Source organism: Alosa sapidissima, chromosome 1 (genome assembly GCF_018492685.1).
Source record: "Alosa sapidissima isolate fAloSap1 chromosome 1, fAloSap1.pri, whole genome shotgun sequence".
In the NCBI taxonomy this organism is placed as follows: Eukaryota; Metazoa; Chordata; class Actinopteri; order Clupeiformes; family Clupeidae; genus Alosa; species Alosa sapidissima.
In genome coordinates this window covers 30,947,671-30,974,164 of record NC_055957.1, presented here as the reverse complement: position 1 = coordinate 30,974,164, position 26,494 = coordinate 30,947,671, and the positions used below count along the sequence as shown (strand labels likewise).

Sequence of the window (26,494 nt, the reverse complement as noted above, 5' to 3'; positions counted from 1 at the left end):
CTTGGCAGTCAGAAGTGAGGGGAGAGCCCTGTGCTGAAGCGCCCGTGTCCGTGAGAAACAGCGTGCGTGTGTATGTGTGCTGGTGATGGGTGAAGGGGCTGTCATCTGCGAGCTGAAGGTCATGTCCCTGGGTTTTGGAGCCCGTTTGCTTAAGCTAATGCAGGGGTGCATCTTTAGCAGGCACCCAACCCATCATCATTAAATCCTGCACTGACGTTTACAGGGCCGGCAGGAGAGGGCTTTCTGGGGGTGCGGCCTGCGGCGGGCCGCGGGGAGGATGGAGCCAATCTCGGAGGGTGCTGGCCCGTGTCTGATGAGCTCTCCCTATATTCCACACATTTACATGATGCCACCCCCCCCCCCCCCCCCCTCCACCAGGGCCAGCAGCAGCCCTCAGCAGCCAGGCAAGCAGGCCGCCCCACACCCACTGATTTACTCAGGGCCTTGACAAGGCAATTTGGATGTACAACAAGCTGTGACCAAATCTTCTTATTTCCCATAATGGGGTTCCTTGCGCATATGAGAGAAGGTGAGGCGTGACTGTAGGGGGCTAAATTAAGGTCAGTTTGGGGCTTTGTGTTTGTGTGTGAGGAGGCAGCAGAGTGAAGGGCTCAGGGCCTCTGCTCACGCAGCATGCAGGAGAGCTCTCTTTAATGGAGCAGCCACTGCAGGATGGTAATCATTAGTCATTAATCTGTAATTATGGTATGGGTCTGGACTGTGTTTTCCCACTCTCTCCTCTCTCAAACACACACAAACACACACACACACACACACACGCGCACACACGCGCGCGCACACACACACACACACACACACACACACAGTGACTTAGCAGCAGCATGTGTTTTTTGGTGCAACTGAAATGAGAGGGCAGCACTGCCAGGCTGTCCTCTTTCCTGTGCACTGCTCGACGCTCTTCTCCTTTGTCTGTTCTGTTCTGCAGTCGTCTGGTTCTGTGTGACAGAAAGCAGCAGTGCAGCAGCCAGGAGCAGCCCTGGCACAGCCCAGCCCAGCCAAGCCCAGCCCAGGCACACTCACACATACTGGCAGACTGTCTGACACGCCACAGGCCTTTCCTTGTGTGTGTGTGTGTGTGTGTGTGTGACAAAGTACAAGAGTGCACGGCAGGGAAAGAGGGAAAGAGAAGGAGAAAAGGAGGGAAAGTAGTATGTGTGTGTGTGTGTGTGTGTGTGTGTGTGTGTGTGTATGATGTAGCCCAGAACCTAAGGCTTTTCCTCCTCTGCCACAGCCCTGCTTCCGCACAAACATGCTGGCGGTGCAGCGACCAGTCTGTTTATACAACTAATGAAGCTCTCTGAAGCCGGCCTGCAGAGCAGTTCACCCAGCTCCCGTCTGCGTCTGGAGAGGAGAGGAGAGGAGAGGAGGGGAGGGGGGGAGAGGAGAGGAGGGGAGGGGAGGAGAGGAGGGGAGGGGAGGGGAGAGGAGAGGAGGGGAGGGGAGAGGAGAGGAGAGGAGGGGAGGGGGGAGGAGAGGAAGGGAGGGGGGAGTGCCTCCAGCACAGGACAGAGCTGTATCAAAATAAACCCCAAAAAGACAAACCAAACATACAAAAGCAACCACAAGCACTTCACAAGCACTGCCCTTCCGAGAAACATCGTAACAAAAACAAACAGTGTAGTTCATGCCAAAACAAAGCGCTGATGGGCGTGACACAAGAGTGGCCAAAGAGTGCCCTCAAATGTCCCTCAGGTGGGCTCCGTCACGTGATGATCTGGACACGCCAGCCGTGCAGAGAGCCAATTCACAGAGCCCTGCTGAGGCTGGCATCCCTGACACCCTGCTTTTATTCAGCGCTCGCACATCATCCCAGGGTTTGATAGCAGCGGTGTGGATTTATCGGCTCCCTGATAGAGGGGGCAGCTCAGTGTGAAAGAGGCTGCAAGTGGCAGAGGGCATTAGGCAGGGGCCGGGATAATAGACCCAGCGAGAGAGAGAGAGAGAGAGCGAGTGCAGTAATGAATCTGCATGCTGTGGAGAGGGCTCAGCACATCTGGATGGGAATGACCTGACTGGCGCCATCAATCAGGCGCTCCGCAGCGCTCCATGCCCCACCCCCTCATCTCCACCTCAGTCCAGCCGCCAAGCATGAAGGGCACTGGAACAGACCCCCTGAGCATGCTCCAGTCTCAGGTCCCTCTAAAGCCCCCAGTCCTCTGTTTAAGATTGAATAACTCAAACAGGATTCCAGATATTCTCCTAATCTGAATACATTTTTAGCTGGCTGTCACAGGCCAAACGCTCTTAATTGTGAAGCTCTTTAGACACCGTTTGCCTTGATCTGCTTCTTGTTGTATAACGGCAGGGATGAGCGTGCTGTGATGTGATGTGTCTTTAGCGGAGTGAGTGAGAGCTCTGCTGGTGTGTGTGAGTGAAGGCGATGTATCTGCGTGGGCGTGAGTGAGGAAGAGGCCCAGCGCTGCTCTCCCAGAGGCAGCACATTAGTGTTGACTGTTAGTCAGCCGTCAGGGAACCATGTCAGTGTGGCTAAGCTGCCAGAGAGCGCCATGAATTATGCATAGTCACACAATTGACTCCAGGAGAGTACAGATTTGTCTTCTAGCTTGAATTACCAACACCTCTTGTTATACAGTATAGTATAAGTATATATACTCTTTTGATCCCGTGAGGGAAATTTGGTCTCTGCATTTATCCCAATCCGTGAATTAGTGAAACACACACAGTGAGGTGAAGCACACACTAATCCCGATGCAGTGAGCTGCCTGCAACAACAGCGGCACACGGGGAGCAGTGAGGGGTTAGGTGCCTTGCTCAAGGGCACTTCAGCCGTGCCTACTGGTCGGGGTTCGAACCGGCAACCCTCCAGTTACAGGTCCGAAGTGCTAACCAGTAGGCCACGGCTGCCCTACAAAAATATATATATATATTTATTACACGGCTCTTCACAAGACAAGTAGAACGCTCCATTGACTTGAATGGGATTTCCCAACGTTCTACGGTAAAATAAATTCATGTAATTACCGCTGCAAACATATAATTACCGCTGTCAATGGCAACGGGTTTTTTGCTGCTGATCATATCACTCCGGAAGTATTCGTCACTTCTTGCATTGGAACTTCATTCAAAAGTGAAAGCAGACGGTTGATCAGCTGTGTTCTAAAGAATGTTTGATTCAAGTTCAGCGTGTGTTGCAAACTATTTGTTTCTCAGCAAAAGCCACGACGAAACGGTAATAAATAGGCCTAATTGTAAAGAGACATATCGTGGAGTTTATTTTTTCGTTTTGGCAAGTAGCCGTATAATAAGCGGGATAATGTATAGAACGCCGGTCATTATGGAAAAATAAGTCCCTTCAGGGCGAAACAAGACCCCTCCGCAGGCGCGTCGGGGTCTGGTTCGCCCTGTCGGGACTTATTTTCCCAATAATGACCGGCGTTCTAAACATTATCCCTTACATAACAAAATATATATATATATATATATATATATATATATATATAACAAAACAGAAGGAAAAGAAGCTGGATATTGAAGGCATGTAGTACAGACTGCTGATGGTGGTGGTGGTGTAGAGGGTGTGTGCTGGTGGTAGCAGTGTATGGCAGACCTCTCTGAGCATGGGGTCATTGATGGAGCTGAGGTTGACCGCTCCCTCGTAGGTCAGGTAATAGAAGACATTGAGCGCCCGCACGGCCTCGGGGCCCTGCTGTTTGTAGCCGAAGATGAGGTCGATCCAGTGGTGCAGCTGGCAGGACACAAACTCACTCTCCAGAGCCTACAATGAGAACACACACACAGAAGGACACTCAGGAACTGGATGCTTTTTATGATAATGTTATTACCTGCCTTACACCTGTCTAATGTTTTCTGTATAGACACAGCCTGAGGGATAGCTCAAGATTTCCTACATTCTAAGGTATTCACCCCATTACACCCCATACCTGAGAGTTCATTCAGAGCATACACATATACTGTACTCACACTCTCTCCAAGACTCAAAAAAAAGCAACCTTGGTTTAACTCCATAGGCAATGGATAAACAATGCACACTAGATAAGGCAAACACCCAAGAGACCGAAGCAACATTTTGATATCTTCTGGAGGGTCTGGAGGAGATGCGAACATTGACTTGAAACGAAAACAAATGGTTTCCCAGAGATTGACAATTAGCATAAATGATGCAGGACTTGTCTTCTGTTTCTTCTCAATCATTCACCGAGTCACTCTAACACAAGAGCAGAGAGACATGTTTGCACGTTATTGTCTGATGAGCCCGATGAGGCTGAAGCTACAAGCTGTTTCTCCCTTCATTAGCTGGCAGAGCACACTGAGCGTTTATGGATTCTCATAAAAGCAGCGATTGTGTTCATTTGCACAAAGATGTTGAGACACAAAGGCTCTAAACGTGTCCAAATGAGAATGTGACGCACTCTTGATTGTCATTGCTGCCTTGTGTCACATTATACTCTGACAGACATTAAGCTGTGCACTTAAACAGCCATTTATATCATTTAAATGTTTACTGCCTGAGCCGGCACATCACTCATTTAAATGTGCCCTTCTGACAGCTAATTTCACTTTAATTCTCTGCTGTACTCTTAATTAGAGCGCTGTGTTGGTGCACGAGGAGAGACGAAGAGAAACGGGTGACATTTCCCCGTACAGGAACCGCTCCATGGCCCGCTGCAATCTCCCATAAATGATTTTATGAAAAGCAGCACAATATCAATAAAAATACCTAAATGTCAGGGCCAAAAGGGAGCACTTGAGCAAATGTGCCATGAAGGGTCTTGGGTTACAGTTCTGGAGAGAATCACTTTCCACAGAACGGAGTTAATAGTTTGGAGTGTTTATGATGATTACAACAGGGCTCATTTGGAGGGCTGCTCTCCAGTCCACTCTGCCCAAAGCCCCAGCAGGGACTGTCACGGCGTGGAAATGGATCTCAATGAGCAGCCGAAGAGAGATGGTTAAAGTGTTTTTCATCATCATTAATGGACGCGTTTGTTTCTTGTCCTTTATGACAGTGCGGGATCACTTAAAAAGGCAACATTAAACCAGGCAGGAGTGAGGAGAAATACACATGGCGTCACAATTACACAAAATAACATGAAGCAGGAGTGTCTCAGGGGAGCGGCTCGGCCCAGACATGTGTCTGCCAGCACCCCGCTTGCCTGCGTACGTGTTATTATGTTAACAGCCACGTGTCAAAAACCAATCCCCTTTATTAGGGGATACATATCTATTAAAATCCAAAGAAAGATGGAGAAGCTGTTTTTTTTCTCTCCTCTTTCTAAAATGGATGGAGCGAGGGCGTACTAGAGGAGGGGAGGGATATCCCTCTCTTCATTATTTGGCAGCGCTGACCTTTCGGCAGTCCCCAGCTCCCCGGTTTCCAAAACTAATGCCGAGCCTGATGGGCATTTAATGTGCGCCGCCATCTCGTGTCAATCAGCGTGCGGAAACAAAGCGAGGGGCCGTGTTATTGAAGACCTGCACCCCTCCCCCTGGAGGAACGCCTCTATGTTAATGAGGCCCGGGGCAGGAGCCGGCGCTCGCCTCTGCCCCCAAAGGCTGCGGAGGAGGAAATGATCACGACGGCGTCGCTTCAAAGCCTGTCAGGCAGGCCTGGTCCCTGAGAGAGGAGGCAGGGGATCACGTATACATGCGCAGGGAGCTGCAGACGCACGCGGCGTAATTTAACCTGAAGGGGAAGCTGTTCACAATCCACTCAGAAGAAATTTTGCGACTGCAAACTATAATACAAATGCAGCTGCATCAGGCCATAGAAATGTTGCTTGTTGTCACATAAACAATCCAGTCAAACTTAATCCAATGGCAGACATGTAGGATCTGATGTGATAAAAAATAATAATGAAAGTTTGGGGCTCCAAGTCCTCCACATGTCTGCCATTAGATTAAGTTTGACAATCCTCCCTGGTTAGATATAGAAAATATGTTAACAATCCAGTCAGATTTTTGGAACTAGATTTGTATAGTCACTAATGGCTTCAATCTGGTTTTAAAGTTGCAATGGTGCAGTACAGCCTAAGTTGCTTTTAATCAATAGGTGATACAAATGTTTTCCTACCACAACACAGCAGACTCTATTATATTGAGTAGTTTGTAGAATAGGTGTTGTAGGTTGTACGTACTATTGAGTTGAATCCAGCGCTCATTAAAAGGATCTAAAGCGGGTTATTGATGTGCCAATTAGATGAGGCGGTCTGGGGCACTGCGCTCCACTGGGACAGCTCCACAATTAATGAATAATTTAGTTGGGCTTCATGCAAATCCTGTGAGGGGGTGGGGCCTTCTGCGTTGCGTTGTGTTGCTTATCTGTGCTCATGTATGAGTGGTGATGTACAAACAGCCTCCTTTCTCCAGGCCACCTGAGTGCATGGAGCTTTAGCGTCCGGGTGTAAGGACTTCTCATGCTTCTCCAACTTGTGCCAAGACTCCTCAAGCAGAACACTCTGCTAAGAGGACATCTGGCTTTGAGAGGGCAAAATTAAAAGTACTTCTAAAAATAGCTTGTCAGAAAAGAAAAGAGGATATAATTTTCTTCAAATTTCACTTGGCAGCTGGTTGCAATCTCTGCTCCAGTGAAAACAAAACACACAAGGCTCTGATGGAGTGCACTGCATCTTGGATTTCTTCATTCCGCCATCTTGGAGGGGAAGGGGTGGGAGGGGCCTCCCTGTCTGGGAGTGGGTCCAAAGAGTGCCCACTCTGACCAGGAAAAGTCAAATCTGGGGAGACTGACTAATTGTTAGTTTGGCTGCTTGTGTAACGGCCATGTCCAGCAATAGCAGCTAGACTTCCTGTGTTTCTGTGTGGGTCACGTCGAACCCTGCTGTGAATTCTCCAGACAGACATTTGCCGGGCAAAAGCTTATACCAGCAGGTAATGTCTGAAAATTCGGGGAATGCTATCTCCCACTACAAATTCTGGCTGACCAGCAGGAAAACTACTAAATTACAGAATCTCAGATGAGGCACAACATCCACAGCTAAGTCCCTTTGGACCCCATATATTTGTTGTGCTTAAATGGGAAAACAGCTACAATGAGCTACAGTATGCTGTAAAGGACTGGTATTATACTGTACTGTAATCAACTTAATTTGAACAAGATTATTTTCTTTTTGAAAGTCTTTACACATCACATTTGATTCCACAACATTGTATAGACTTTATGTAACCTGTCTGTGTGGATGTTAAAATGTCGTTTAAATCAATCTGCTCATCTGCATGTGAATACAGACTAGTCAGGGCTGGAGGTGCAACGGTTAGGTCATGGTCTGAGGCCGGCCGCATGACTGGCAGGCAGGCTGTGCTCTATTGATTAGGGGAGATTACACTGACAGTCCTTAGACACTCCTCAGAGTCACTCACACAAATCAGATGCATGTGGCCACTGAAGCAGTTACAGGAACTACTAAACACGTGTCTGAAACAGGACAGGTTCCAAATCCATTAGGGGGAAAATGCTTGAATGGTCAGTGTTGAATGTGGGTCCTACCTGGTCTCACTGCCTGGTATCACGGTGCCAGAGCTAGATGATTGGGTGTGTATGGGTGTGCAAATCATGGAAATGATTGAACAGACTGCATGAGTATAAAGGTTTAGCAAACAAGACGCAAGAAAAAAATGCAAGAGGCATCAGTGCCAAATTTCTGCAGGACCTAAAGTATGATATCACCAACGATCTTCAAATAAGCCACAACTGGTATTTTATTTTTACTAGCAATAGCAACAGAGTTAAATTATTTTGTACTTTATTACTGATTATGAAATCTATAATCTAAAGTAGTAACATTCCAGCAGCCCCTTTGAACATTTATCTGAGTACATTTGATCTTTGTCTAGCAGGTGCAGGAGGCCCTCTGGGGTGACCTAGTCTCAGGCCATGACCATCTGAACTGGTACAGTAGGTGGTACCTTCCTAGGTCTGAAAGAGGCAGGCAGGAGATTTGGAGTCTGTTTAATGAGTGTCCTTGCTAACACTGCTTGCTAACTCTGTAGAACCTCCCAGCCAGTCCCACAGACACCCACAGTTGTTTAGAGAACTGTCTTTCTTAATTGAGACAGCTGCAAAAGAAAAAAAAATGTGAAAGAAAGCAACACCAAATAAGGAAAAAGAGAACGGGTATGAAGGCAAAAAGAAAAGAACGTCCAGGAAAGACAAGAAAGTAAGAGAGGCAAAGAAAAAAAAAGAGTAGGACAAAAGTCAGAACTCCCGTTAGTATCCTGGAGTTAGCATTCCTTAGGCATTACTCATATTTCTTATGCTTTGTGGTGCATTCTAGTGTAATTTCAGTGCTCTATATTTCCCCTTCATCTAGTACCCAAATCAACAGGGTCGGGGTGGGGTGCAGGGTCGGGATAGGAACCTGAGACGCTAGTTTGTCCCTGGATGGCGGAATGGATATCCTGTCCATGCTATGATGGGAAGCAGAGTGAGGTGTGATTGTGCAAAATTCTTTTTCCCAAAATGCTCAGGAGACATGGCTCCTTTGAATATGGCAAATGCATTTAACTTTTATAAACAGACTGGTGAGGAGGGGGTAGGGCACGGTAATTTAAAGGCAGTAGGCAAGCCCTGCTTTGATGAGTGGGTGTATAAGTGGCTCTATACAAAACCCCCTACATCAGTACTAAAAGCCCAGCGGCTCTGCTGGTAGTGGTGGAAGTCCATCTGCTCTGGAGGGCTGTTTGGATAGCTGTTTGCCGGCTCTTAAATGACTACACAGCACATGGGGCTTAAGGAGCTCTTGCTGAGCTGGAGTGTGTGGTTGAGATGCTGAGAGTGATTACAATGGATGAGTGCCATCTTTACACTCTCACTTTCATGTCCTAGAGAGAGAGAGAGAGAGAGAGAGAGAGAGAGAGAGAGAGAGAGAGAGAGAGAGAGAGAGAGAGAGAGAGAGAGAGAGAGAGAGAGAGAGAGAGAGAGAGAGAGGGGCTGAGAATGAAGCGGACAGACTCTCTGGCTGGGACGTCGGAACAGTGGAGGTCCTGGAGGCTATAGTAGCTGAACCAGGTGGAAACACCTGACAATATTATAACTGGATAAACCCAGAACCTAAAGAAGCTCAAGTTCTTGCAGCCAATGACTTTTCTGTGCCTTGTGCACTACATTTCACAAGTTAGGAAAATGAATATAAATGATGACAAATATTATCATTTCATTATTTGCAATAACTGCTGATGGATAACAGTTATGGATAAAAATAGCAGAGGATGCAGCCAGACACTGTGGCCTTCAAAGACCTTCACTGAATATTAATGACATAAATCTGTACAACAGACCTAACATATACCCTGCCAGAAAATAATCTCCACCAATCACCCACCAATTAGAGTATCTATTCATACAAACACAGCTGAAGCAATTAAGATTAAATTAGATTAAATATCTAGCACAAAAAATACCTTACATTGTGCATCAATGCTTTCCAAAAGAATGAATGTATAGCATAGTGTTAAGGGACCTCTTTGATAGAGTTCAGATGACCTCCAGCATCGAGAAGTTGGTGAAGTGCAGATGAGGTGGAAGCAGTAAATTAGCAAGCTCTTGAGGGCTAAGGAGACGTAGATACTGAGGTCAGTGGGTTTGTGTGATTGATGGCCTAAAACACATTGTCCTTGTCAGACTGTGGTTTGAAATGTAGGGGAGAGAGGAAGAGAGGACGAGGAAGGGAGAAAAGAGGGACCTTGCAAGCTTAATTAACTCCTTTTATTCACAGAGCATGCTTGAGTGGACACTGCAACATCAAGGAAGTCACCCGCTCACACCAAAACTAAACAAAAACCTTGTAGCCGACTTCCTTCTCTTGACCACATGTATTCGCATCCACACACACATAGTATATACAAACATATTCCATTTCTCCATGACGTGATGGCCGGAAACAGTGAAGTACCAAATCATGTTAATGAATGGAGGTGGGGACGGGGATTTGCCTGCTTTCTGAAAGTCTTCACAATCTACTGAGCCCCCATATATAGGTATTCTCCAGCACCTGATGCAAGTGAGGACACCAGCTGACGGTGTGATAAAGGTGTGGCCTTCTGGGGATGTGAGGGCTGTGGTGGGGTGAAGTGGAGTCAGGAGTGAGGGATAACACAGCATTAGTGAGGGGATTTGTCAACTGCAATAGAGCAGCACATTTCTCAGGGCTCTTGCTCCTCCATTACATCAGTGAGGAGGACAAGAGTAAGAGTAGGAGGAGGAGGGAGGGGGGGGTCGTAAAATACAGCAAACATGCGGTATACATGTCTGCCCCTGCTCATCACAATCCCCCTGCAGAGAGCAGCGCCAGACGCTGAGCAGACGCCATGGAGATGCCTGGCCTCCGCCACTCTACGCCCGCTCCCACAGGCAGGCGGGGCACACTCACTTTACAGGCCTCAGAGGAGAACAGCACGGGCCTCCGCAAGCGCACATCCTGGGAAGAAGGGCTGATAGCAGGCCTAACTGACAAGCATCACTCGTTATAGGGAACAGAGAGGAACACTATGGAAAAACATGAAAAAACATTTTCAATAAACTCATGAAGACCCAGCTCTTTAGAGAACATCTCCTCTCATAGCACCACTTACAACAAGTCTTGCTGATCCTAGCACTCACCAGCCGTCTTGAACTGACACTCAACTGTTTAAAAACAGCACTTACTGATGCACTTATTCTTACTGTACTCTACCGTTTTTAAATTGTCCTAAAATTGTAGAGAGAATTGCTTTAAAACTTAACTGTTACCATGTTGTTAGTCGCTTTGGTTAAAAATGCGTCAGCCAAATGTAATGTAATGTAATGTAATGAAACAGCAGGGGATTCCTCCCCTGCTGGGAGCTACAGAGCCTAGAGAGGTGAAACACTGAATGGGGAAAGTAACGTTAGCTTGCCCACAAACTTCTTCTGATACTGTGAAGGAGAAGAGCGGTGGGGGGTTGAGCAGAGCGGAGAGAGGAGATGATGGTTGAATGTAAATACTGGCAACCTTTGACTCTGCTCTAGCTGGTGGTCCCTCACGAGAGTCCAGAGGGCTGGCGTTTGGGTGTGGGAAAGCCCAGGCTCTCCCAGTAACACATGGCTCCTGACACCTGCAGTAAATCTCTCCCATCTGCCCTGTCAAAACTTTTCAGATGACCGAAAAACACAAACGCTACTTTGATTCACGGATGATAACAAAAACAAACATGGCATAGTTGTTCTGTCTTCTCTGGACTTCATAGACACAGTCTGTGTTAGATAATTGTCTCCATGGTCCAGTATCCCAGAGCTGGAGGACTAAGTGTGAGGAAGCTGTCAGCATATTAAGCTGATAAACTTCAGCAATGGCAGTTGGGTTCTAAGCAGAGGCTCTGGGCCTGGCTGAGGAACAGACCGAAGTGCGTCATAAAGTGGTATGTATCTGTCAGCGGGACTGTCCCATGTTTACACCCTCTGGCTGTTAGATGTCAGCTGGATGGCCAACCAGCTGCTCCATTAGACCTACAGTACAGAAGTGAGGCGTCAGGACATCCGTTTGTGGAGGACAAAGAAAACCTCATGTGTGAAAAACAAACTAGTGGGCCTACAGAGTCCAGGCTTTGTACCATGGATGAATGTTTCTCCACAAAAGCTGATAACTACCTGTTCCTGTTATGGTGTCCCTTATAGCTATGCCAATCTGCTTCCTTTATAGTTATGACATTCTTGCACCACTTTCCATATGGGCATTATTATAATGCATCTATTATTTGTAATAAGTAAACACTATGGCAGCAGAGATGTTGGAAATAATGATGGGAAAGGCCTATGACTTCATGACTAAACATTGTATGTGGTTGCTAAATCATGTCTGCTCTTTAGTTATCAATATTATTATCAATATCAATAGTTATCAATATAGTTATAAATATTCTTGTTTTATCAATTTTGATGTCCCACCCAATCAACAATCCATTTTAATTGACCAGAATCATTATTAGGTCACACAAAGCTGAAATTGACATTTCATTCTGCCAGAAGAACCAAGATCAACTCAAATCAATGTTTCGTTCCCTCATCCCTGGGGTAATGCATCCAACATATGTCACAGAGGGTGACAGATATGTGCTTTTGCAGAAGTGATGACCTGAGGGAATTTTGCTGCATCAAAGATCTGTCATGGCAGCTAGTTTGGTGCTTTGGCCATGAGAGGTTGGTGCAATGGCAACTTGTGCTGGTCTTGCTGTCTGTCAGGTCTTGTTTTGTCACTCAAGCAGCCCTCTGTCCAACTACCAACAATCCCACATCATGTCTCCGTGGTGCACTCTCACACCGTGTGTTTGGGTTGCTTCTCTTGTCTATCCGCAACGCTTCTGCATTAACTCCACTAAAATACCACGTAGGATACATTTATAAGGACACAATGTGAAAAAAATGGACAGAACTGTCAAAATATCAAACGTTTTTTTTTGGACTGCAGACACAAGACACAATATTGTGGTTTGTCTGATCACTTGCTGTCAGTAGCCGGCGAGCTGTGTGTCTATTCAAGGCCTTAAGTCACCTGCTGTTCCTATAATCATATCCAGAACTCGAGCTCCGCTGAGCAAGAGAATTAGTCATATATTCTGGAATGTTACTCAGAAATGACAGTGGCCAGAGCCGGCTTGTTATCTGGTGAGGGGGGATCATGTTCTTAACCTTCCCCTCGACCTCACGCTAAAAACAACAATCAGCCGTGATCTCAGAGTGGCGTGACATGGACAGGCAGGAAGAGAGGGGGGCTGTTAGGACTGAGGAGAGGAGGTGCTTTTTTCAGCAGGAGTCTGCTTAAAATCCTCTCCTAATCTCACGCATATCCCAAACCAATGGATTTACAAGTACAGTAATGACAGTTTACACTATATAAGCCAGGCTCAATGAAGGGACTGAGTTTAGGAGACTAAATGGCAATCAAGAGGCAAAGTCAAGTACGGCCATACTTACTATGTACGGCAAAGCCACATAATAGCATGCTAAAAAGTTGAGAAGATATATTAATACAGCAAGGCGACGCAGCCTCTCGTGTACGTGAAAATGTATTTGTGCAGCATATTTGATATATTACATCAAATAGATGACAGTGGCTGGCCATCTTGTGCACACCGGCGCATGGCGCAAAACCTGTCACTTTTGGCTGGTGCCACCATTTTTACTGCTGGGATTTTAATGTCTGTCACAGATTGGGGTTTAATTAGCTGTTAATCATCTGTAGGACATAAAGGCTGGGACAGACTTGGCACAGTCTCCCTCTCTCTTCCTTTTTTCTGCCTGTGCCCATTAGCGACAGATGAGCTAAAGGCCTGAGCAGGTCATTAACCACTCACAGTGCTATCAGTGGGCTTCTGTGGGCCAGAGCTCTCATTACAAATTTACCCCATTGTGCTGGGGGGTGCCCAGCTGACACCTCCTAATGCCAGTCATCTGTCACAGCGGAGTGCCGACACGCCCCACACTCCAGAGACACAGGACTGGACTAATGAGGAGCTCCCTGCCCCCAGCACAGGGGGACGGCCCGGGTGCCTCCAGAGTGGTGGAATCCACCCTCCACACACACACACACACACACACATGCACACACACACACACACACACACGCACGCACGCACACACACACATGCACACCAAACGCAAGCACACACGCAAGCACACACGCAAGCACACACGCACGCGCACAAACACACGCGCACACACACACACACACACACACCACCTTGGACAGTAGTTCAGTAATTACTACATTTCATTACTGCGTCAACCTATGAGAATGAGAAATGTCAGAGGAATGTTTCCTAACTTGGGTAAAGAGATTGCCCAACCCAAGGCAAAAAACTGAAGCTATACCTGTTAGAAAAGGAACTGGACTGCAAAAAACTCCCCATAACTCCTTTACATTTCTGTTTTTTTTTGGTCTCAGTGTTTCCAGCGTCCAGCGACTCACATTCTGTGCTGCGCCAGGAGAAAGATATCTACTCTCCGACCATTTCCTGTCTGCCCATGTTAATTCATGCATTTTAGATGTCACTCCAATGAGCCAGCATAAGCTGGAAAGAGAAATGCACGCTCCCTCCAAGGCTGTGCATCAAAACACAGATGCCTTCCTCCTTTGATGTCTCTCTGCTCATTTGCTGCACTGTTCGAGGTGCAGATTTATAGTCCTCAGACACTGCACAGCCCCTTCATCTGTCTAAGTATAAGTATAAGTATAAGTATATATACTCTTTTGATCCCGTGAGGGAAATTTGGTCTCTGCATTTATCCCAATCCGTGAAATAGTGAAACACACTGCACACAGTGAACACACAGTGAGGTGAAGCACACACTAATCCCGGCGCAGTGAGCTGCCTGCAACAACAGCGGCGCTCAGGGAGCAGTGAGGGGTTGGGTGCCTTGCTCAAGGGCACTTCAGCCGTGCCTACTGGTCGGGGTTCGAACCGGCAATCCTCCGGTTACAAGACCGAAGCGCTAACCAGTAGGCCATGGCTGCCCCCTGTCTGTTCACACCGGAGAAGTGGCCAGTCGAAAATGTCCTGAATCTGGATAATGCATTTGAATTTCATCAGTGGTATTGTGTATAATGTCCAATATTACACCACCAGCAAGCACATATTTCCTCTGTGCTGTGCAGTGCTCACGTGCAGAAACAAACAATTACAACATTTAGTCCATAATTCATGCAGGTTTTTCTCTAGACCATTACATTACATTACATTACATTACATTTGGCTGACACTTTTTAACCAAAGCGACTAACAACATGGTAAACAGTAAGTTTTAGAACAATTCTCACAATTTTAGGACAGTTTAAAAAAACACATTAGAGTACAGTAAGAATAAGTGCGTCGGTGAGTGCTGTATTTTAACAGTTACTTGTTAGTTTAAAACGGCTGGTGAGTGCTAGGATCAGTAAGACTTGTTGTAAGTGTTGAATGAATGAATAACAACATACTCCTCTTAAGGTGAGACTAATATTACACCAACTACACAGAAACGGCCCAACTCAGAGCCTGCACTGCTGCCATACAGCTGAGCCAAACTGGCCATTGAGGCCCACTGTCTGGGGTTACAGACATATGCCCTCACCTGCGCTTCTTGGCTGCTATAAGTACTGTAGTGAAAGTCACAATTGATCTATGCTGTAATGCGCCTGCATGTGTGTCAGAGGCAGCTCGTCCTTTTAAGCAGATGAAGCAATACTAAATCTTTTGGACGCGCTGACTTTTGCCTGTGTTTCTGCATATTTAATGAACAAACTTAAAAAGTAAGTTGTACAAACAGTGGCCCCGCCTGGCCAAATTTTGAAGTGGTTTTTGTTTTGAATCAACAGACTTTGAATTTGACATTTTGCATCATCTCATTACACATACATGTAAAGGTGATCGACAGCAGGTCTGACAAGTGTTTGAGTATAGTACAAAGTTGGATCACTGTCCCAACATTCTGTGGGCCCCTGTAAGCACTTCAGTTATGCCATGCTATTCCTAGCATCTAAACAATGAGAGATTACAACACCAGATTTCAACAACATGTCAATGTGGTCAACAGACCCTTGCATCCACACATTCTCTGAGCTATTCGGAAGAAGTGCTATTTAAGCATGAAGGTAGACTGACATCTAACTACATCTGGCTAATTGACTGCACTGCTGGCTGTATCTCATCTTTGGAGGTGGCAAGTTGATAAGACCAGATTTTGATGATTTAATGGCCAAATGCATAAATAGTCCTTAAACAACATCAGGGCTGCAGTTCATTTGAACATGCATCCCTTGAGTTCCTAGAGACAGTGGAAAAGACAGTTGTGTTTTTCTTGTGTATGTTTCAAGTATTTGTTTCATGTCTTAGTTGGTGACTAGTGACATTCTAGCAAACAAACATCACTTGTCAGCACTAACTGTGGTTGTGGCTGTGAAATTGCGTAATCGCAGCAAAGAACATTTTCCTATGGTAGATGTCAGTAACTTGCGTGTATTATTCTGTGTAAATTATTGTGTATTTGAGTCCGTTTCCATGCTTGAAACATTTCTCTGTGTGTGAGAAAAAATGTGGTGGTGGTAAGAGTTCTTCATCAGCAGTTTATGAAAGTATTGTAATTCTTGTTGTATTTTTGTAAATTTGTGTCCTGAGGAGATGCCAAATTAATCTTTTAATCTAAAAAGTAAGGATCCCTAGGTCTAATTCAATTTCCCTAATTTTAAGGTATGTTGATGTATATTGAGACATAATAAACGTGCTTATACAACCAAAACACACATGCACATATACACAAAGACATACACAACCTCTTGATACAGAGGACACTGGACCATATGGAGATGAAAGTTTGGAAGTAGACCCTTAGGCGGGGATCACACTGACCAGCGGCAAGCGGCAGGTTTCCTATTGTTCTTTGTGGTTCGGCAGCGAACAGCGGCAGCACTAGCATTGAACAAGCTGAGCGTTGAACTCGGTTCAACTTTCAAAGCAAAACACGACCGTATTCAATTGTCAGTTTAGGAAAACCGTTTGTGTTACTTAGAAACGAGATAGAACTTATGGTCTGAACGCTGCGTTGCGCTTGCCGCTGCCACTGGCCAATGTGATCCCCGCCTTACTCTATTTCATCAGACATTTTGTTTGGGGTTTGAAATTGGGAGCCAACCAATGGCTGCTGGACTAAAAGCCCCAGTGGAGGCCATTAAGGACAGGAGAAATGGGCAGCTCAAACAGAGCTGTTATGGGCGTAGAGCTCGCATCCGCAGGCTGGGGCCACTGCAGCTCAGCTGGCCTTTAAGCTGCGCTGCTTATACGTCAGTGCACTGAGACATGGGGTGACTCCCGCCACTGTTCCACCCAAGGCACTGTCATACCCTTCAGCTGGGCTAGTGGCGCAGCAGTCAAAGTGTCAGATAGATGCAGCACCGACTGCTAATTAACGCTAGGCTCCAGTGGGCCGACACGCTACTGTAGAGTCTGCAATTACAGCGTGGCCTATACATCACCCAGTCAGCACTGAGAGAGAGGGAGAGGAAGGGAGGGGAGGAGGAAGGGAAAACGCTGAGGGGAGGGAGAGACTGTAAACAAAATCGGGTAGAAAAGAGATTCATACAACATCTATGCTCTTATGAGGGAAAGTATGATGGATAATGAATGTGTGATGCAATCACTTCTGGCTTTGTCTTTTGTGTTGACAGACGTTATGGCATCCATAATCTGGTATATCAGATAGTCCACCTCAAATATCTCTGTGGGCTTTACCTGATTATAACAAATTACTGACAGATTTGACTGATTCCTTATCAACAGCACGATCATGGTGTTGGGCTTCCTGGTTTTAATTTAAAAAGTAGCAAAAAAAGTAACAGTACAGCTTACACCGGCTAGACACACTAGCCACAATCTGATTTCCATGAGCACGTGATTCTAAAGACACAGAAAGTGAAGATGATAGAATACTGTGTGTATGTGTGTGTTTGTGTGTGTGTCTGAGAGAGAGAGTGTGTGTGTGTGTGTATGTGTGTGTCTGAGAGAGAGAGAGAGAGAGAGAGAGAGAGAGAGAGAGAGAGAGAGAGTTCTATTATTTTTATTATTCTCCATAGTCCATGTCGATTGTTATTATTATTATTACTATTAATTGCTAATTATTTTGATGTAACTACTGCTTTGGCAACATTGTAACACTTACAGTCATGCAAATAAAGCTCATTGAATTGAATTGAAATTGAATTGAGAGAGGGAGAGAGAGGGAGAGAGAGAGAGAGAGAGAGTGTGTGTGTGTTTGTGTGTGTATGTGTGTAAGGGGTTGGAGGGAGAGGACATACCAGGCGGTTGATGCGCACAAACTCCTCTGGGTCCTTGGCCCACGCTGGCAGCTCCACATCTGACACCACAGAGCCATCATCCATCACACCCAGGTTGTAATTATTGGAGTTGACAAACATCTCAGGCAGATAATAAAATTCTGGGATCAACTCCTGAGAAAGTAAGAGACAGGAAGGGAGAGGGGGAGCAAATGAGAGATAAATTTAGAGGGATTACTTACTGCTATCATTTCATCATCAGTATTATTATTCATTTTCCATTATATTCAAGAACATTCATTAGAATTGCAAAGAATATTTAACCAACACTTATTTTATTTTATATGAATAATATGCAATTTCATTTAACAACTGAAACTGCTTTGAAATACCTGTGAATCTTGATAATCCACAACAACCCACTTAGATAACGCTTGAGTTTAAAATCCTCCAGATAAATATCCTCTTGACACGACTCTAGTTCAGGCATAGTAAGCACTTCTCTAAATGACAGATAAGCTTCCTGAGAGATGCGAAGCAGTGCAGTGCATAGGGAGGAATTTTCAAAGAGGCCATTTTTTGATAATGTGTGAGCAGTGCGAAATAAAAGCCTTCTCCCTTCAGATAAGACTCAGAGCAGGACACAGGCCTGTGGAATTTGAATGCAGGACTGCCATCGACCTGCTGCTTAATTATGGTGACTGCAAGCAATGACTTTGGCCAAGAGCAAGCGCAGCAGAAGGAAAAAGAAAATAACAAATAATTAAATAAGAGCGAAACTGCTATATCTCGTGTGTGTGTGTGTTGTTCTCTATAACGATGCCATTACTCACTGGAATTACACTTCAGACACCTAATTTGCTCTATGCCACAAAATGTCTGTCTGATAAAAACCAAGTCACACACACATAATGAAAAGAACGAAGGTACTCCAACAGGTTTAATCATAAAAGGGCATCCGAGGAGCTGCCAGCCAGGGAAGTAGACCCAAAATACAGAGACAAAGTTCAGAACATGCAGAGACAAATGGGGTGGCACTTCTCCCATGAGTATGTTGAAGAGTGTTTAAGTCAAATCTTAGTGTTACATTCCAAAGCATTTTAGCTCTTCCCATTATGAAATGATGCACCTCTATAATCAAGTGTGGTGTGGCACAGCAAGGTTAACTTTGAAGTGCATAAACATAGGTAAGAAAGTAATAATTAACCCTTAGAACCCTAAGCTGTTTTTAGGGCATTTTCACTACCTTTATTTATAAGGATTTATTCTGGTCATTGTAAGTGCCATACATACATGCTATATTTTTTTTTTTCAGCAGAGTCTAGGCTATCTAGATCTGCCATCATTTCATGTATTAGTACTAGCATTGATTTTATTTTGATTTTTAAATAATAAAAATACAAAAAGCGTATTAAAAATATCTTATATTTGAACATGTATCTCACCACTGCAAGCTGGCAGCTCGACTTGCCTTACATGTGTGTGTTGAGTAGACTGTCCTGAATCTGGCAATATCATTGCCATGGTGAGGGGATTCTCTGGGGCTGAGCAATTTACAGACATATGTGGTGTGGCCTTACAGAAATAAATGGAATTTATTTATTTAGTGATGAAAAATTACCTTTCTGCGCTCCATATCTGTGACACGAACTGATCTGACCTGACTTGACCAGAGTTTGTGTGTTAGCCTGTGTGTGCCTATGGTGTATGCACTCATAATGATTCTCTACAACAACTTTTACTGCATTGCCATGAACAAAGTAAAGGCAAAAAAGGTGTTTCTTTGTTGATCAAATTGGGATGCAATGTGAGCCTTAAATTGGATGCCATGCAGAAATTTGCTAGGATCTCAAAACCGGATTATGAACATGCTTTGCCATAGAGAAACACCCGATAGCATTGGATTATAAACATGCTTTACCACAAAAACAGACAAAAACGTGGGGTAAGTCCAGCTATATGGAGTTATTATTTTGCGGTCACTTTGTCTGTTTTATAACCCAGAAGGATGTACTTGGTATCAAAAGATAGCTCTGTGTCTCCTCTTTCATCTGACATGTGTGACATATCTATCCGATCACGGGTCCGCGAATAATTCAAACGAGAGTAATGGGTGAGAGTAATTTTACTCTACTACAAGAGACTGGCAGGTTTCACTAGGAGCCATACTCAAGCTCCTAACCCATAAGGGCATGTTTAACATACACATTCAATATACACACTGAGGTGGAAACGATCAACATCAATTCCAAATAACATTAACTGGGAGCTTACTACAATACCCAATACATAAGTTCAAATGTAAATGAAAACAAAACATAAAATTAATAGAATCTAGAGTCAACAAAACATCACAAAAATGTGACAAGAAGCCTAAACTCCTTTAAAAAGTTCTTTGGAAAAACAAAACCATATAAACTGTACATCTGTAAAGCAATGGCTTTGCAGACTGAAAGAGAGCATGCTTGTAAGGGTTTTTTGTTTTCTTTAAATGACAAAGTATTTGTGCAGCTCTTTCCAGTATGTATATAGTGGACACATGTAATGGTTCAGCAGACACACACACGGGCGCACGCACATTGTGTCAGCTCAAATGAAAACACGTCTAAATCTGTGGCATGTGAAAGTAGAACGAAGCTGTGTGCAGTCTGTCAGATGCCAGGTGAACCAGAGCAGACATGGCAGTGTATATAACTGCTCTCACACAAACAGTAAAAACACATTAAACAGTTAACTACGACACATCCAGACAGTACACCCTGGATATATGACAGCAACACTCATAGAAACACTAGCGTAAATTGCAGTCTTAATCACAAACACAGGAGATTTACTGTCTGTATACATCCGCAAAACCCAGAACCAGACCATGTAAACATACATTCCTGATGATGCCGCAGGTAAAGAATGCAAGATACTTTGATAAGTGAATACAGACAGAAAGGACAAACAGAAGATCTACATCTCCCCAAATCACTATTTCATTTTTCTGACCCAGTGCAATCCGTCTTCTGTGAGAAGTGAATGGATGATGTGTGCCTGTAAGGCTGTGTGCTGACTGGCACTCTAGTGGCAGCTATGAGACTAAGTCTGACAGACAAGCAGGCTGACATCAGCAGCTGGCTCTACACATGCACTACAACACATCATCAACATAGAAAAAAAATCCCTTTTTCCCCTGTTAATTGTAGCCTATTTGTTTTAAGTGTAATGATATTTAAAGAAACATGATTTTGGGCCAACAACAACATTAGAAATCAACAGGAACCATGAGAAAAGTGGACGTTAACATTTATGTCTAATTTTGTGTTATAAATGTTTGTTGTTAGTGATAATAGCAGTACTTTTTGCTAGGATTCAGATGCCTTTTCTCCCCATACTTCCCACAGTAGTATTAGGTCTATTAATATGGCAATCCTTAAACTCCAGACTGGAGTAGAGGCATGGAGGCCAAATCTTCTTTTTCCATCCTCTACTCTTACAGCCTGTTCCCACAGCTGTAGGCAGGGGGGACCAATGGTCTGGTTACACTTATACACACTATATTAGTAGTTTCTTCAGGCTCATTTAAGCATCTGTCAAACTGGAGCACTTCTACAGCTAACCTTCCATTACTAACTTTTGAGATAAATCTATTCACTGATGTTCCAGCTGATATCAGTGGGGGAGTTGTTATTGTTGCATTTGTAGGGACAGTGTCATCTACTAGGGTGGATTTCTATTGGAGAAAGTGGAACAAAAACTACTGTTGTATGGCAGCCACCTACTGATACAATCATATGCAAATTGTAGTTCAATCACATTAAAATTGACAACGAAAGCCAACTGTTGCCTGTGTTGGGGCTAAAAAGTTGAGTTTGAGTACCCTACAAAGACTACAGCCAATGGCCAACAAACATGTACATTCTGTGCCTCTGTGATGAACGCATATACAAATGAGTGGATATACAAACCATAAACCAGTGGTTCTCAAACTTTTCACGAGTACCACCTCCTAAACAAATGGCTCTCCAAGTACCACCATTATGACCGGCATCAAAATACAATAGTGTAGGCCAATTTAACTACATATTTTACATTGTAAATACTGTTTTGCGACAGTACCAGAGAGAGAGTCCACGTACCACCAGTGGTACCCGTACCACAGTTTGAGAACCACTGCCATAAACAAAGCAGCATTTGCTTATTGTTTTCACGCTAGGTTAGCCACAATCAGCATATACTGTACAGTTTCTTAATATAGGTAATTAATATAGAGAATGTGTCAGAAAAGAAGTTGCAAATGACTCTGTCGTCAACTCTGTCTTTTGGTTGTGGAAGAATAAAGGTAGAAGCAGAGGCAAAAAAAATAAGGTCGAAATAAGGAGAAACCACATCATCAGTCCAATCACCCAGATGCAATAAACTAACAGGACTGCATCTCTGTAGGGGATGACTACTGCACGTCTTGGCAAGAGGAAGACAATCTGAACAGCCAGCTAGTATAGTAATCTTTCTCACTGACGGGCTCCCATGCAACAAGTTGAATCAGCCAAAAAGTGGCCAACAAGGCTGGACTCGTGCCTACTGTGCAGGGGCCACTGAGAAAACACTCATCCACGGGCTGACACTGGAGTGTCACAATCGCCAAAGACACAACTTTCCATAGGCTCTCACCCTCTCCCATAGAAATCTGTAACTATTTTCCTGTTTTCAAAGGATGGCCGACCTCTACAGACATGATAGACATTTCTCTTCATCACTTGGCAATATAACAAGAGTTAATCAAAAAGTGAACTCATGCTTGCCAATCATGCTTGCCAAATCGTGCTGCACTGGATTTGAGATAGTTTCTCATTTGGGAGGGAATGCCGGGGCTTGACGGCTGTGCTGCTGGTGGGAGTGTTGAGGTGAGAGCAGGCAGCTGAGTGCCCAGCTCCTCAGCCCTGGGGCGGCGGCCATGTTCCACTGGCCTGCTGCACCGCAGTGAGAGTTGCTAATTAACAGAGCAAACAAACAGTACAAGTTTTCAACAAGCCCTCCACCTCCTCCTCCTCCTCCTCCTCCTCACCCACCCCTCTCCCTCTCTCATTCAAACAGAGAGGTCAGGATTTTACGATGGCACATGGTGCCCCGGGTTCAGACGGCCAGTCTGGCGTAAATTTGGCGGCCCTGATTCAGAGGTTGAGGACCCCGGGGCCACTTAAAAGGCAGGGGGGAAATAACAGGGGACTGGAGGGGGAGAGGGGGAGACATGGGGGTGCTGTTAGAGGCAGTGGCCCCTGAGTGGCTGGTCAGAGGGCAGAACCTGTGATCCACAATCCTGTTCTGCTATGGGTCACTGATCTTATGGCCCCCCCTGCCCTTCACCAAGTCCCAACATACTTAAATACACACACACACACACACACACACACACACACACACACACATATCCTTAAAGCACCATACCATCTCTATTCTCTATCTCACACCATAGTAATGTGTGGATACACTTACAAAGGTCCTAAACTCCATGATTTAATGAAACCCAACAGCAACTCACACTGCTGACATTAAACAAGGTGATGATGCAGTAGTAGGTTATAGGAGAGGCCGGAGGTGGAAATGGGCTGGCGGTGGACAGAATGGAGATTTTGTCTAATAGTTCTCTCACCCAAAAGAGAAAACAGCCATAGTGCACAAGCCTTCTATATTCCTACTATCTGTACCTTCTATAGACCTACTATCTGTACCTTCTGTATACTGATTTCATAACCCAACAGACTATTTGGGGTTACAAAATCTAAACAAAGGACCCAACTGAAAAGTTGAAATAGCTGCACAACTACTGATGTGTGTGCAACAAGAGTCTGGATTTCTCCTCTTTTTTTGAGCTGCAGGCAGTTCAGTGCACAGCTCTCAGGAAAGGTCACTGCAACACTGGAGCATTTTCAGCTTACGGAAGGGTAATGGATACATGTCAAACTAGATACTGGAGAGAAGCATGAATGTATGAGGTCCCCCTGTGCTCTGCTCCGCTCTGCTGCAATCAGAGAGTTGAGAGGCGGGTGGAGGTAGGGTGGGGGTCAGCACCAGGAAGTGGGTTAGGGTGAGCTGCTGGTGTCTTGAGTGGAGTGGTGGCAGTCCTGCTGATCCACCATGACAGGCTCAGATTGGGACTGGGCCCAAACTCTCGGAGGGTTCTTTGCAATCAACTGCTGGCTGTAATTCGAGCCACATGTTACACAGCATCGGCCCGATGCAATCAAGCACCCAGGGAAGCCCCCACACAAGAACTCTTTCTCTCTTTCTTTCTATCCTTCTCTCTCCCTCTCTCTCTCTCTCGCTCCCTCTCCCTCTATCCCCCTCTCTCCCTCTCTATCCCCCCCCCCCCCCTCTCTATCCTGCAGCAGGGGCCACAGTGGGGCTGGGCCGTGCTAATGAATATTTTAAGAGGGCTGGACACTTGTTAAAGAGGAAAGGGTGAATGCTTTGCAGGGCCCATGGGAGCCACAAGTGGAAAGAGGAGGTATGGAGCGAATGAGCGAGCAAAGGAGAAAGGGTTCAAGGCGAGGTGACTGTCCAGGGCAGGAGGGAGCAGCGCTCACATGAGCACCGGTGGAGAGGAGCCCGGTGTTCATTAGGGGGGCTTGTGTTCTGATGTGCACGACAAGCCAGAGGAGAGCAGAGTACCATGGGCCCCAGTACTCAGGAGGAAGTCAGGAACGTAATACGTAACCACCATGAGTCTCTTTTTGTTGTGTGTGTGTGTGAGTGAGAGATTGCTTATCATATATTTGACTTCATGCTGCCAAGTATGGCTGGTAAGCCTGACTGACAGCACATAAATTACTGTCAGAATGAGACTCAAGTAAATGGAGGGCTATGTGCTGGAGATCTGAACAGAGAGATTATTTGATCTGTGAGAGGAAGATGGGTATGAGCACACTGAGGGCTAAACTACCCACCTTGACATCAGAGGTGTCTCTCTGGCAGTTCCTCCAGGCCCTGGACACTGAGGAGAACGTTCGGTCTGCATGGTCAAACTTCCCTCCTTGGAAGTTGAGGAAGAAAGTTGTGAATGGCTCCTGGAACGAAAAGAGGAAGAGAGAAACCCAAATTAAGAGAGAGAGAGAGAGAAAGAGCGAAAGTCAAAAGCCACTTCAATGTGTCCTCTTTTCTTGTTTCCATTACTTGGCCAAATTGGCCATTTATCAATCTTGCAGAAAAGACCTGCTATGAAAAATGGTGATTGAATCTGCTTCTCCTTGTCTGTCCAATAATGCTAAACCTCATGTTTCAAATGGTCTTAATTGTCTAAGTCATGATGTTGATAAAAACACTTGGGTATATCAAATGGGGTACAAATGGACTGCTTTCATGTGGAACAACACAGACAGATTTCCTCTGTCTGAAAAATAAAAGACTAAAAATAACTTTGAGTAGTAACAATAACTAACCAAAGTGGTCATTAACCCAGCAATGTGCCCATACAACAGTGTTATTAGTCCCTTTCTAATTGACTCTAATCTTGTTTGTCGAGATCAATAGCTTTTGTTTTCAAAACAACAGCACCCCAGTGGGTACCACCATTAGTCTGAACGAAAAACAGCAGCTCTGTACCCCCAACCCTAACCCCCTCCACGATGGACTGGGCTAATTTGCCTTTAGTGGTTTGATAGTTAAAACTTCCTTCTTTGTGATAGATCCAGCCTGCTCTATACCTTGCCCCAGTTGACTGGCGCCCCTCTAACAACTGAATGACTGCTCATGTCAGACCTGAGCTCAAATAGGCCCCATAATGCTGCTGCTGGACCAATGCACTGCCCAGGAGGGAGCGGTTGGTCCGAGTGAAGCACTGACACAGTTCCAGCACAAAAGCATAGATGGCCTGGAGACCTAACGAATATTCATTGTATTCACAGTTGCAAGCCTGCACTTGAGTTACAAGCATTAAGTAGAACTGAGGTCTGTCACAATGAATTATACTAAACTCTAAACTAAAATGTATTAAAAGTTATTTTTTTATATGTATTTGTCATGTTTTGGTGTCACTGGTACGCTGGCGACTACGCCGCTCCGTCCGCTATTGTCTTTTGTTATGTGTCAATGACAATGTCTTATATGTGGAGTGCTTTGGGTTGCACTCTGTGCATGTTAAATGCGCTATACAAATAAAACTGACTTGACTTGACTAAAATGAAATCAAACATTACATTGTGTGGTATGCTAAAATGAATGATGGATGATACTATAAAATTCATGGCCAGTTTAAGATCAAAGTGAAGAGTGTTTGTGTTAAGCCGTTTAGCACAGGAGAGGATGAGGATGAGGAAGAGGCACGAGAGCAACATAAGGAGACGCTGCACCATGCATACGTTAGCGTGGTGCAGCGTCTCCTTATGTTGCTCTCGTGACACACCTGGCCTATATTTCAGCTCCACATAAATCAGCTTGCCTCACTGTGAACTCCGGTCCAACTATAAACAACAATTAGCTTCAATGTGTTGCACTACAAATCATGAATCACTTTCCATAAATATCCCAGCCTATTGTCCAAGCACCAGCAACTCAGACCTGATTATCAAGCATTTCAATACACAAAGGCATTATGGCTACAAATCCCATAGGTTTGCATTCTGATGGGGGGAAATATTAACTTTATGTAAAGGTTGTAGCACTACAAGAAAATATTTTTTCATATCAATGCTTCTAGTGTTACTGGTGTGTATGGCAGGCAGAACAGATTTCCTGTTCTG

The 26,494-nt window shown here is 45.0% G+C and overlaps 1 protein-coding gene across 8 annotated transcripts in view; it reads right to left on the bottom strand.

Annotated features, from left to right (window-relative positions):
* lrba (LPS responsive beige-like anchor protein) overlaps nucleotides 1-26,494 on the bottom strand; it is a 197,891-nt gene that overhangs the window by 25,543 nt on the left and 145,854 nt on the right. For all 8 annotated transcript variants that reach the window (XM_042065961.1, XM_042066115.1, XM_042066185.1 and 5 more), the window contains 3 exons: nucleotides 24,704-24,823; nucleotides 17,796-17,948; nucleotides 3,590-3,757 (listed from right to left, as the gene is read on the bottom strand). In XM_042065961.1, coding sequence (XP_041921895.1) covers nucleotides 3,590-3,757; nucleotides 17,796-17,948; nucleotides 24,704-24,823 — 441 coding nt within the window. The remainder of the gene's footprint in view (nucleotides 1-3,589; nucleotides 3,758-17,795; nucleotides 17,949-24,703; nucleotides 24,824-26,494) is intronic.